The 14,402-nt window shown below is 39.6% G+C and overlaps 1 protein-coding gene across 3 annotated transcripts in view; it reads right to left on the bottom strand.

Moving 5' to 3' along the window:
- The window catches only part of OLFM4 (olfactomedin 4), a 112,823-nt gene that overhangs the window by 31,356 nt on the left and 67,065 nt on the right, over positions 1-14,402 (bottom strand). For all 3 annotated transcript variants that reach the window (XM_054056300.1, XM_054056303.1, XM_054056299.1), the window contains one exon: positions 11,212-11,303. In XM_054056300.1, coding sequence (XP_053912275.1) covers positions 11,212-11,303 — 92 coding nt within the window. The remainder of the gene's footprint in view (positions 1-11,211; positions 11,304-14,402) is intronic.

Here is a 14,402-nt window from a genome sequence, read left to right as displayed (position 1 = left end):
CCAATTATGAGAATAACTACTCCCTCAAAAAGACTTCTCCTTCATACATATGTCCCCAGTCCCAGAGAACAGAGAAACATAGTCTGGGCATGATCTGAGTCATTAATACCAATCCCAACACTTACAGGCATCTTATAGTAAAGACTTAATACAGAAAGGTCCTTGGAACATCTGCTCCACATACCACCATAACAGAGGTCCCAACAACAATAAGACCTTTATTAAAAAAAAAACAAAAGGCCTTTCTCTACTGTCTGCACATGCCTCTGTTTGGTAAATATAAATACAGCCACTTGGCCAGAGGGAGAATGCTCCCAGCTGCTTTTATGGCTCTGCACGATCCAGGCAAACTGCTGTCTCCATCAACTCACAGAGCAGCACCAGCCTTATGCACTGACAGCCCCAGCTGCTCCATGAACAAGAAATGTGGCTAGACCAGCCAGGAGGTGGCAAGCATTTAGTGACCACTTGACTAAACATGTACGCACTTCATTGTGCAGAGTTAAGGGACAAGAAAGAAAAATATTCTCCCACACGAATAAACCCGCATCTGAATGATGTCATCCTCTGCTTTTTATTCTTCCTACTTGTTTTGAATCTCAGCCCAGGGTTGCCTTGAGCAGCCTAAGCATTGAGCACTTTCTTGATGAGAGAAAGAGGTTTTCACAGCAGTTCTACTAATACTTTCCTTCTCATAGATACAAAGAGAACCTATTCCCTCTGTATGGTCCCAGTGATGTAAAGTGCAATATGTTCAATCACACCAGAAAACTTAATGACCACTTGCTCTTCAAATAGCAAAATCTTCTGGGCTTGGCTTGTTAGCAAAAAGATCCTCCTTCAGGTCTTCATCTTCCATCCGATATTGCAATAAAGAGGACATGAAAAATACCGGAGTTGGACTAGGAGCTGAGGAAACGTATAGGCTATCATCTGGATACAGATGCAGCTTTATTTAGCCATTAGCAGTGTGAATATTTTCACATTAATATTGGATATCCCAAAGGAGGGATATCTAATAACATGTATGTCTAAGGCCTTATTTCTGTCAGGCAAGGAGAATATTCTCATGCCTTTCCTGCAGCATGCGCACAGAGTTAAACCAACCCTACACTTACTCAGTCTCCCTGAAGCATTGCAGCATAGGAGCATTAACATATCCAGGATCAAGGTGTGGCCATTATATCTTCAACATTGTGCAGTGCAGTCACGCTGCATTCATATGTGAGATAGGCTATATAGGGACTGACTATGATCAAACAGATTGATGAGGAACTGTTCATGAGTAGTCCCTTCTCTTGAGCTATAGTCATCACTTAGGGATCAATGAAAAGAAAACTCATACCTAGATAACACAACCCTAGAAAAGAAAATTATAATTGGTTTAATAAACTATTCATATGTTCTATTTTGCTGTACCTATAGACGTGGACACACATGCTCTGGGCTTTGCAGTGGACACAGTAATCCATTGTAAGCACATACAGGCTTTGCTAAATGGTAACTGCAAGCATTGCCAAGGCAGCCCTGCTCTCCTAGGAACTAAATAGGTGGACCACAGTACAATGTGCATATTGGGCAGAACAAAAGAGACTCGTGCTCAGAGAGATACTCTGCAGTTGACTGACTTGCACTGTAACCATATCGGCAAGTCAGATTTCTGCAAATCTCAGGATGGGATAGGTTCTGCATCACCTGCAGTGGCTATTATAGAACTCAGCCTGCTTCTCAGAACAGATTAACATACCTGCTTTCAACTTTTGAGACAACTGAAGCAAAAGAGTCTGAAGAAAATAGAGTGGCCCAAGCAGCCAACCCTCTCTCTGCCCTGGGGACCCTCGAGCAAGGAAAGATTTCCTACGGTACTGCTCACACTATAACATGCATGCTGATTGCTTTCTTTACTGTTGACTACTGCAAGCTTTCTACAGGCTCCAGAGTTTATTAGCCCAATCCATCCTCAGTTGCAGTGGGCTTAATACAATCATAGAGAGAGCACGGGTAATGACCCCTCTATTAAGGCATTTACCAGGGCAAATGCCTCATTTCTAGTTCTTTGTAATACAGCCAGATATCAAGAGTCTGAGCTCAGTGCTTGCCTTAATGCTTTTTTAAGGCTCAGAAGGACCTGAGCTGCTTTGAGAACAAGGTTAAAGGAGAATAGACAGTTCTCCTGAACGCTATTTCTCCGCAGAATTCTGAACAACCTCACTGGCTTTCAGAGTAAGCTGACATTCAAATGAACCTAATTCAGGGACTCAAAAAGCTCTCTTGTTGATCTCAAGAAAAATCCAATCCAATTTGGTCAAGTTATAAATTCATCTTTTATAGAAAAATATCAGAGATACTATGCAAGGTCACTCAAACAATGATGGAGGAAAGAAGATGAGTCTATAACATCCGGGCCCCAGTGTAAGCTATTGAATCGCACCAATTCTCACGCATCTTCTGACAAATCTCTGTGCCTGTTTAATCTCACTGCAGCAGTGAAAGATGGTGCTGCATCCAGCTGCCCCCCATAACAGTTTAGCACCCCTAAAACAGAGTAAAAGGAACAGAAGATGTGTCCTCATCCACATTCCAGTTCACAGTACAGTTTACCTCATGGGTGAAACCAAGTCTGTGCTACAACGGTATCCTTTGAACTGGAGCTGCAATACTTGAATGAGCCCATGCTCCAGTCTGTTGTCTGCCGCTCTGGCAGGAACTTCTGAAAGAACCGCTGTGTAAATAGCAGAGGACGTGGGTAAGTGATAACACCTTGAATTGCTGTATGTTGAATTGCACATGAAAACGAGTTGGAGTACTCACAAAAGATTGCAAATGTCATTCAGAACACATGGCATGCTCCCAAAGGCTTGTTTACATGACAAAGTGTATTTAGACTGAAATAGTGTCAATTTCAAAGAAAAATAAGTCTTTCCTCAATCAATTTACTGATAGGCTTTCTTATTTCAAAACAGAAGTGACTTAGTCTGAATCAGTTTAGTCTACTCTGATTTAAGCTAAGTTAATTCAAAGAAAGACACGCTATCAACGGAATTAGAGCACCTGCCTAGAGAATGAATAGCTATTAATAGATCTCTACATCGGCAAGTCTGGAGCAATATCTCAAAACACATATCAGAAACAGTTGAGAATGTAGCACCAGAGGAAATTATGGTAAAAAGGAAAGAGAAGCAGAGTGAAAATCCAGGTTGTACGAAACTCCAGAATTATAATGTTCACTTAGATGGCCATTAGTTGCTATGAATGCACTTCACATGCCTTTCTGAATAGTCAAGAGCAGTATCTGCAAAAAAAAATATGTTTTTTCACAGATCCTGCCTGTGGAACCTGTTTCTTCTTTACAGTTTGGATTTCAGCTTCTCCCCAGAGGTAAATGAGTTTCACGCCATAAACTTGACAAGGATCCATCTGCACATCTACGTATTAAAAACTCAGTCCTCTTCTCATAAGACATACTCCCAATCACCACGTTAGTGGAATAGAAGCTAATTTCCAATAGCCTGTGGAAATTTGCCATTGAATTTGGAATTTTGTGCCAGGCTGGTTTCTGCTAGTTTTACTGGGACAGTATTTGTGCTGCTTTATCATTATGATCGTACTAGGAGTCTGCAGCAAAGGTAAAATGTATTTGCACAAAAATAGACCTTGTTTTCTCACAAATACACTATATACCATCTGAATAGTTCATTTTGCCCACAAGAAAATTAAGTCCACCATTATAAATTATTCTGTAAATTTCTTTATAATGATCATAAAAGAATCCCCTATATTTTCTATTTCGGCAACCGTTTTTAAAGAACAGCATTAACATCCTAGACAAACAGGATCTCATGTCTGATATCTTTAGTTGTTTAATTAAAAACTAACTCTTCACCTTTCTTACATACTAGGTTATAAACTCAAAATTAAACTAGAAAGTCTGCCTCTCCTTTAAAGTGCAATGGAAGTTTCTCAGCTCTTTAGTTTTTATTTTAATTGAAGTAACATTGCTCCCTAGGTTTCTTAAGAACACTCTTTGTTCAGTATCTACCGATCTGGACTCTGCTCTCATTATCAGAGAGACATAAATACAGGTTCACCTGTGCAAATCTGAGGAGACAGGAGAATAACCCTCACCATCTGTACATACCAAGACAACCTCAAATCACTGACAGGCAAGTTCTGGCAGTTCTTGGCATGATACTTCCAGAGGTTTCTGTCTCCAGCTGTCCATCACATCGTCCTGCTGGCAATGCCATATGGTAACACAGCAGAATGTGTGACACTCTTTAAGCTTTCTCTGGTCACACCTCAGCATCTCAGCTTAAATGGGTCTAGGAGGCAATATCTGCATGCAAGATGTGCTACCTTTCCCTTTGTTTGCTGCCTTTTTGGCCAGAGAGGAACATTTTGGCCAGAGAAGAACATGAGGCATCACCAGCAGTGAGGAAGTGTCAAGGACTGCAATGCCTCTCGCATAGGTGACAGCCATGGACCCAAGTTTCTGTGAAACAGGGTGTGTGAGAGGGGGAATTGGAGCACCTGAGGCACCACAGCTCTCAGAAGATCCAGGAGCTGTGGGAAATTAGTCTTAGAAGGGGAGTCATTTCTCCAGCTGGTCCAGCTGAACTCAGCTGCACTAGCTGAGCCAAGGTGAAGCCACCTCACCCAGCCCAGTAACATTGCTCTCCAGTGGCAGAGCACATGGCAAGCATTAGACCATAAAAGGGGGAAAGTACTGCTGAGAGATGCTTCCCATTTCCCTGTTACGCTCACACCAAATGCTGTATAGATATAATACAAATAGCTTCCCTTCTGTTGGATTTGCTTGCACCTGTTATAATCTAATTAGGAGGAAATTGTGCTTCTTTTGCTCACATCATAAACAGAGGCAACATAAACATATAAATCTTTCTCTTAAATTCCTTTTTCATCTTTCCGAAATGCCAGAAGACTGCCCTGTGAACCCAATGTGCAATTCTCTTTTGCATAGCATGATGAATAATGGATCAAGCTTTTATCTACCACAGATGAAAATCATGCCTTTCTGAAATCCATTCACTGTTTCACAGACCCCAGATCCTCTAGGTGCTATACATTTCAGCTGTCATATATTCATGTAATGTTCCTGTGCGTGACACTATTCATTTAGACCACCAATTTAGTTAAAATGACAGATGTGAAAAAAATACATGTAACCAAACAACTCCCTAGTGATCACACAGCTGCTGATGCTGAAGGGCCTGCGTGCTTTATTCAATGATAGTCAGGCACTTCCATCCACATTTACCACCTGCTGTCAATGTAATGTCAGGTGGAGCTGTGCAGTTCTCACTCAGCTTACTTTTATTCAAGCTGTTCTCCTTAAGGTTATTGCAGCAAATTAAGTGGAGCAGGTGGGATCCTGCACCCACTGTTTCTCTGGCTGGTAGGAATCTCCCCACTGTTGGATCAGGGCCCAGAATCTAACTCTTAAGGATGAGGAAACCTAGGAGCTGATCCTTATTTCATCCCTTTCTTTTCAAAAATCCCTTGTGTGTATCAAGAATAATTCAATGTAAATAGAGAACAGGGCAATACAGTAAATAAAGTGTATTTATTACCCTAGTCTTTAAAGTCTAGATGCCGCCATTCACACTACAGTTCAACAGTTCTTATTCTCTAGGTAGTACTGGGCAACCTCAAAGTAGTTTAGGGATCTTCTCAAACTCAGACAGACAAGGTATAGAAAATCAGGCTATTAGGACTCTGTTCGGCAATGCCCTTAAGCAAGTGCTTATGACCCCTTAAAGTAAGTAGCCAAGTGCTTTGATGAACTGGGTCTTTAAACAACAAGGAAGCCATATTTCACAGTAGAACCATGTATCTCTAAAATGAACATATGGCTCTTAATGTTTTCTGAAAGGCTTTTGTTTCACAATACGTGTCGATTTTTTGTGCAGTACCCAGTTTTTCTCAATATTTAACATAATGAAAGTCAACAGAAAAAATTAAGTTTGCCTTTCTGACAGAATGAGCAAAATGTCTTCACATTATGTTTCTCTTTGGCATTCAACAAAGAACAACCAAAGGATGTGCTTTCATTGCAGACATTTCACCATTGTCTTGATATACAATGAGAGAAATATATACTTTTCTGCTCAAATCACTATAAATTATATTTCATCATGGACTTTGTGCATAAAATTAGCTTGCCCAACCATGTAAACAAATAAATGAATCAACTTAACATTGCTTTTTCAAGGCATATTGTCATCATTCATTAGTAATTTAATTCTGCATGTGTTCTGCAGTTTGATAGACAAGTTGTGCACAGGGTAAAAAATAACATTCTTAAGACTTTGGCACCTACAGCTAAGCTATTAAATTCATATTAATGCGTCAAAATAAGTAATCAGCAAGTCTGAAAATCAGGTCATTCATTTTTGTGCCTAAATATAGGTCTAAATGACTAACTTTAGGCATTCACAGTAGAAAAATGTTCATCCAAATGTGTCATCAGGGAGGGTTGAATACATTTCTAGAAGAAACACTTGAGAGAAAAACTCTAAACGATAACAATTTAGATGATAAACAGTATTATAATTTATTATTCATATAGTTCTATTGGTGTGCCTGGCATTCTAAAGGCAAGAGAAGAAATACAGCTAAATATGCTATTCTAAATATACTTTAAAGGCTAAAACTGAAGCTATAAAGTTTTAGAACACAATTACTAGTGTTCAGCTGATTGTGGTGTTTTCTGAGGAAAGGATTTATGCAGAGATTTTTCTCCTCTGCCCTGTGAAAATAAAAGGTAAGACAATATTTGTGAACACAGAAGACAGAAACATCATCAAACAAAATTTTCCAGCTTAGATATCCATAAAGATATTTAGATGCTTAACTTCTATATCAACATCCAACTTCCCACTGACACGAAAGGGAAAACAACGGGAAGCAGAAGTGGGATTTATCTCTCTAATTGGTAGTGAGAAAGATAATTCTGAAGAGAGACTAACATGACATGAAGGCATGTCTTATAAAGATTTGTTCTAGGATTCTCTTTCTGCTAATAAGAGAGGAAGAAAGACATATAGTTTCAACTGGACATCCAATTTTTACAGGTGAAATAAATCCACTTCTTGGTGCCTACATCAAAGTTGTGTTTCCATATTTCTTTTGTATTGAAGCTTTCAAAAATTCTGGCATTAGTAGGTGCTGAAATCTAGGAATATTCAGTACCCAAAAATCCCATGGCTTTTCTAAAATCCCTTGCGTGTATCAAGAATAATTCAATGTAAAAACAGAGAACAGGGCAACACACTAAATAAAGGGTATAACAATGCATGAATCCTCATGACCAAGAATAAGATATTTTAGCAGAGACGTTAAAAGGACGAAAAAACTTTTGCAAAGAGAGTAATCACACTCTTGGCAAAGTGAAAAGTGTTCATTTGAACAGAGGGGAACAGGTACGAACATGGAGAAAAGATATCCTCCTTCATAACATGTATTAAACAATTCATATATTCCTGATGAATCCAACTCCTGGCAGGCTGTGTAGTAAGCAGATAGTGACCATCTGAGTTTCATTCTCTGCCAGCTTATGTATCTGGCATCCCAACCAGTTAGTACAATGAATTGCTCTTCCTAAGGTTCCAACAGCACTAATGAAGAGCTACTGATCAAGTTTAAATGCAAAAGAAAATACTTCATAGCAGGGGCATTTACAGAAATAACTTCATAATAATTGACCATTTTGCAAAGAGGAAGATGTGTGTTGTTTAACAGTGTTTTTTTTCAGTAAAGCACTCATTTCTGTCCCTCTAGCAAAATGTGTCATGATATGTTACAGAGAAACCATTCCTCCTGTGTCTAGGGAGAAAACAGCTTTAGTGTAAAAATTTCACATGAAGACAGCAACGAGGCCAGAATCTGGAAAGCACTTTAATCCTGGATTACATTTAAGAAAAAATGTTTATAGATTAAATCCTATCTGTGCTTCTACTCCCTGACATGAAAATGGCAGCAAACCACCTCTTAAGTCCTTTTTCATCAGTGACACTTGAATATTTTTGGAGTGTTTCAGTGTTGGACAGGACATCTTTTTAGACTGATCAACAAAGATGGCACAGCTGAGGCTCAGGTTCTGGTAACTACAAATGGTGTAGCCACCAAATTCTTTCATAAACAACAGAAGCATGGGGTGGAACTGAGAGGGTCAGGCGTGTTGATAAAATACAGGTCTAGATGGGTAACCTCTCCCCACTAGCATTACAGTAGAGAAGCAAGTTGTCTAACTACTTTAGGCTAGACACCTAGCTTTTAGACAGTTACATTTAGGTAAGACCAATGCAGGGAATAGCCTACAGCAGGAAATAATTCTGAAACACCAAGATCTAAATGATGTGCTGAAAGGTTAAATGAAGTTTAGTATGTGGAAGTAACTTAGTTCTTTGCTGACTCATCCATAGATTCCTCTTCCTGGTTCTGCTGTGGTAAGCCCTTCACCCTTAGTCCATAAGAACACAGTAAGTTCCCTAAACGGTAGTCAACCAGGAACATATGTGATTTCCACCTGGATCTTAGGTCCAGCCAGAGCAAAATAGCATCTTTAAGTTTGAGAGAGATGTGTTTTGCTGAAACAGAAGTAATTCTTACTATCTTCTCTTGAAACAAGAAGAGTGATAAAAACACAGGCAAACTACTTCAGTAGCAAGGCAAACCAACACATGAGAAGTATGTATTTAAGTAGCTTCACCACCCCAAAACAGCATGTAAAGTCTTGTAACCCTTATAGCACAGCTAAACAAGCCATGCATCAGCTGGTATCAAATCTGAAATGCACGGGCTGTCTGTTTTCCTGAGATCTCTAAACTTCTGCAGGACTCCTACCACGCCAGTGGTGTCTCTGTTTCATGCAGTGTTTCCCACCAGCAGGTCACACAGCAGTACAGTTGGGGGAGGGTGCAGTGGGTACAAGTCCAGCTCCTGATCACTCCCATAGCCAACAAACCTGACTACCTTTCCACTGCTCCCAAGCAGTCCCTGATGAGGAATTCCTACTGGGAGCTGTCATTTTGACTGAAGGCATCAATGACCTTCTTTCTCCCCTCGACACCTCTGGCAGAAGTCCCACTCTTCCTTCTATTGTCTCTGCACACCCTTAACAAGAAATATTAAACTCTCACAGTCTCAAAGACCTCCCCACTCAAGCCTTCCTTGTAGTGGGATGAAATAGCAATAATGAGATTGAATAAATCTTTGATGCAGTGAATATCACATTCCTTGATACCGCTTAAAGGCAAGCACAAAAATAGGGATTCATCTTGCAGCTTCCATCATCCTCATGTTTGGGTCCAGCTAATCTAGGCCCAGAACAAATATCATGTGTCAAATTTGGCCGATCACACACACACACACACACACAAACACCCCATGATAAAATCAATCAGATAAACAACTCATCTCACAAACAGAAAATATTTTCTGAAAGCTGTAATGATATGCTTGCAGTAAGACTATTAGGGAGAGTGTAGAAGTTGTATTTAATTATTTTATATGTTTTACACCATTTTTACTAACTTTTCTCATTTCATGTGAGTGTATCTGGTGATGCTGCAACTCGTGAGCCAAACTGATATTATTTGAGTGCCATCTACCACCAGTTAAATACAATCCCCACAGTTCTCATGTTAAAGAGCTTAAAACTGGGCATATTTGAATCAGTTTTAAATTTAGCCCTTCTTGTCTTTCCAGACATTTGAAAAGAAAATTGTTGTTTATAACAATAATGAGTTACTTGTTACCAAGCCGCTAGATGAAAGAGAAGTTTTCATGTTTCTAGGGCCTCCACGTAGTTAGAGCATGTAAACCTGGTGACCTGCAACATCAAATGAGAAAAGACAACTCTCAGTCTTTCAGCTTTTAACTTTACGCACTTTGAATCTAAAATTAACTCAATTTTGAGCATCTGGTATTTTTAACTCTTTACATTCAAAGGTCATTTGATCTTTCAGCAGTCAAGATCTGTCATATGACAAACACCATTTCATACTCATTAAAAATGTAGGCCATCTCAGTTTATACTATAAAGTTGGTAACTGTGAAAGATCCTTCACTCTTACAAACATTAAGGCTTTGTTTAACTAACTCACTGAAGTCAATCAGACTATTAGGTACACAACTCAAAGCACTTGAGTTCAGGACCTTATTTAGAAGGCTGGGAAAGAGATGGGAAAGAAAGAACCAATTTCACCTAATTTGAGATAACTCACTGAGGTAATAAATAGGGAATTCAGTAATCTTAAATGACTTTATACAATGAATAAAGCAAAGAAGATATCTCCAGAGAGCAATTCACATTAAAGCACTCTTAACTGGCCTTGTCACACACCCCTAGCCCAACACTTCAGTGCAATACTCATAAATAATACCAGAATCAAGTCATCTTTTTCAGTTGCTTCTTGATTACCACTATACAAGAATTAGCACATCAAGGTAGGAAGAAATGCATGAATATTTATTATCTCCATTCCTACATGGAAGCTTAAATGAAGAATTTGCAAGAAAGTGATAGACAGGCCTACAAATATCATTTATATGCTTAAGAAAAACCTTTAAGCTAAAATTCTGATGGCACAGTGATGACTTTGAAGGAGTGAGAAAGCCATGTCTATGAGCATGTTATTTCTGTGAGATATCACTGAAATAATGGCAACAATTACCCTAATTGGCTGTACTGACAATGAGTGCAATCCACAAAGCCCTTGAAAACAGGCAGCTAGGAAACAAGGGGAAGAGCGCAGCTGAAGCTGAACAATGACAGCGCACATGAGCCAGCTAGGCAAGCATTGCTTGGGCAATGTTTTGGCACTATAGGGACACATGAACACGCAGGACTTTCTTCCTTTCACCCTGAAAACTTTCAGTGGCAAAATACCCAACCGCCATCCAGCAGCTTTTCCCCTTCACCAAGCCCTGCTTCCCCTTAGTCACTGGCCCAGAGGACTGCAGGGAAGTCTCTACCAGTGCCCTCCCAGGCACAGGTAATAAAAACTTTTGCACTCAGGTTAGGTAAATACAGTAATCATACTGGATCCCACATCTAAAAATTTCACAGGGGTACAATAATGTTTTATTACATCATTTATGATTGTCCCATTGTGGAAAATCCCTAGCTGATTCCTGCATTTTGCCCAGTAGCCTGTGAATGAACTAAAAATAATGGTATGTATTCACCCCATCTAAGCGACGAGTCTCCCTCAGACCAAGCAGCATCTGTTTTGGTCCCAACAGTGGCAGGTACGGGGAGTATGACAAAAGGGAGTTTTCTAGGAAGAAGAAAGAAAGGGAGGAGAGGAAAATCAGAACAAGGAGAGGGACATGAGAAAGAACATCACTGAAAGCAACTTTTAGTTCAGTTTAAGATTAATGATCATCCACAAGCACTCTACAATCTGGGGTAAGTGAAAAAAAATGGAGATGCTACTCAATAGCTGGTGTAGCCCTCTGCAGACATAAAAAACAGTACGCTGATGTTTCCACCCAGACATATAAAACCAATATGTGATGTATGTAGCTTTTAAATGTTGGTGTGGTATAAAAGTTTTATTGCTGCTTTGGCTTAAAGAAAGCTACAAACCTCAGTTTAGGAATTGCAAGCCCCTGTAAAAGCAGTTATGAAAGGCATTTTTCCTAATCATGTTAGCAGACCCTTCTCTCCATTTTCTCTCTCATTAAAAAGCTTAAATATTTTACAACTATAGTGTGCGGGCTTATGTCCAGATTACCCTTCATTAAATGACTTTTACAGTAGTTGGATACAAGCCTTTTCTATTATTATACACCAGCTAATTATGTCTCCTTTGTTTTCATTTCATCATTTTAAACAAAGCTTTCAGGGACCCAGCCACTGTGAGAGGTGTTGCCAAGCTGAATGCATTTCCAGCAAATCCCAGCTGGGCTGCATTCATTTCATCTGATGATCTTTGCAACATGAAGTAGCTTTCTGGGAAAAAAAAAAAAAACAAAAAACAAAAAAAAAAACCAAAAAAAACCCACCACAAGGGGAGAGAAGGGGGGCTGACAGGGAGAAAGAAGAAAAAAATAACAATATTCAACCTATAGTGCTCTTACAGTGGTTTAGTGCAAAGATGACTTCTCACTGGGGAAAAATCTAGCAGGATGTCAGTGAAGAGTGAAATATGATGAACAGTGCTTCTAAATAACACAGCTAACCTATGTGGAGAACCAGTTCTATCAGGCATTTTCTGATTTCTGACAGCATTGCTGTTTTCAGATTACCCCAGTAATGTTTCCAAAGTGTATTATTATATTCATGGCAAGAAGAAGAGGAGGAGGCCTGAAAATTACTTCCCTCCTGGCAATGAATTGTCATTTAGGTCCCACTTTGAGCCAGCTCTTTGCATTGCCTGGGAAGCCAAGGGAACCAACAAAAATATATCATTTCCCCAGAGCTGAGGGGCCAAGGGAAATGATCAGGCATCTGAAGTCTCCCCAGGGTACCAAGAGCAATAGCAAAAGGCTTTGCTAAAGAGAGATATTTTTTGGTCTGTGCAAATAAAATCTACATTTAAATATTATTTTAATTACTCATTCTCATCCATGATACACTGAATAATCAAAATAATCTTCTCAGGAATGATAGAAAGATTCATTATGTACATCTGCATGTACAAGACGGTATATCATTCCTTGTGAACCGTATGTAAGGTTCTTGGCCTTTGCTTCACAGAGCCTAAAATCCCATTTTTGGGATTTTATGGGATGACACGATGCAGAAGTCAAACAAGAAAGGAACCTGTGCAGTACTTCATGAGAGTCTCAGATCTCTTCCTTTTCTCATAGACATTTTTTAATTCTCCTTTAACCTTTTTTTATTGCTCTTCAACCCTTCATCACGGCATTCCCTGACTGTGTAGCTTTCTAGCCTTCCTTGAGCAGATGGTATTCAGCTAGCTCATTGATGGAAGTTTTGCATGTTCCTGTTATCCACATCCTTTGGGCTTGCGAGTCCCAGACTTTGCTTTCTACATCTTTGCAGTTTTAGCCACACATGAAGCCTTGTAGGATTTAGTGAGTATAAAATCCCAAAAGGTGGTAAATTTGAAGATCTTCTGTTGTTATCAGTCTAGAAGTTTATAAGATCATTAAGAGACTGTGCTAACCTTTCTGAAAGATTTTAGAAAAACACGTTACTGCTAAGGAATTTAGTAGAAAACTCAAAAGACTGAAAGCATGACCTTGTCTTTAGAGATTATCACAGTACGGCTCATCTTCTATCAAAATCTATGAAGTTTTTCTGTGACTCATACTGCCATTACATATTCTTAATACGGATCAAGCATCATGTATTCAAGATGTGTATCAACTATGTCCTTCTTTGCCTCCTAACTGCTCTCCCATGTAGACAGGGGAAGAAAAGAGCCGGCAAATGCAGGAGATAGAACAGCCTTTCTTGAACCTTCATATCTTGTAAAAGGGTTACGCATGGGTATCTGCCTTCATGCTTCCCATCCCAATATGAGGTCATTCTTCATCTATACAGGATCCAGGCTAACCACTCATCCCAAAAATTAGCTCCACCTGCCTAAACAGTCCACCACTGTGCTTAATCCTAAATATTGTCAGAGCAATATTACTAATAGGCTCACAAGATCAACAGTCAGTTAGTAGCCTGTATGCACTCTGCTCCAGAAACTCCCTTCTCCACACTTACTTCACCGACTCTTTCTTCTAATACTTAACTTGATGGGCTGTTTGAAAAAGACCTGTGAGGTGAGAAGGCACCTTCATCTTCCACCAAAAGAAGGCAGGAAGCCACCTCCCATCCTATTAATCCACAAAGCTCCAACCCGGTTTGCCTTATACAACAGCAAAAAGTAAGCACATGTTCTCTCCTCATTTTTCAAATGCATGAAATGTAATAGGAAAATGAAAAACAGTCTGGCAGAAATGTAGCTCTGCAAGCTCCCCAGCCAGGTTACCTTTCCAAATCGTGCTTGTTTTTCAGAGATAATTATTCATTGAATAGAAAAATACAGAAAACGCACCCACTTCAGCCCATGTAGTTGTTGCCTTCATTTTTGTCTTAAAAAAAAAAAAAATTCCTCTCCTTTTCTCCCTCAAGGAGGGATGGCTAATAGGTAAGGGGATCCCCAAAAACTGGTGTTCGTGTTGCTGTCCCGTGGCACTGGAGATGGCAGCAGCACAGCAGGGGTCGCAGCAGCTGCCAGAGAGCTGCTCTGCCTGCCCAGCTTTGCCTCTGCTACTCTATATGCAGTATAAATAGCAAAAAGAAAAACCTGTCAAGCAGACCGGTTCCCATTATTTGGAAATTAGCAACCTTTATACTATTTCTAAAACAAATTGTTTCCATTACCAGAACATTACAATGCTATACGCATCCA

The sequence above is a fragment of the Cuculus canorus genome, chromosome 1, assembly GCF_017976375.1.
Source record: "Cuculus canorus isolate bCucCan1 chromosome 1, bCucCan1.pri, whole genome shotgun sequence".
Lineage (NCBI taxonomy): Eukaryota > Metazoa > Chordata > Aves > Cuculiformes > Cuculidae > Cuculus > Cuculus canorus.
The sequence above is the reverse complement of the archived record's forward strand: the minus strand, read 5'-3'. Positions and strand labels throughout refer to the sequence as shown.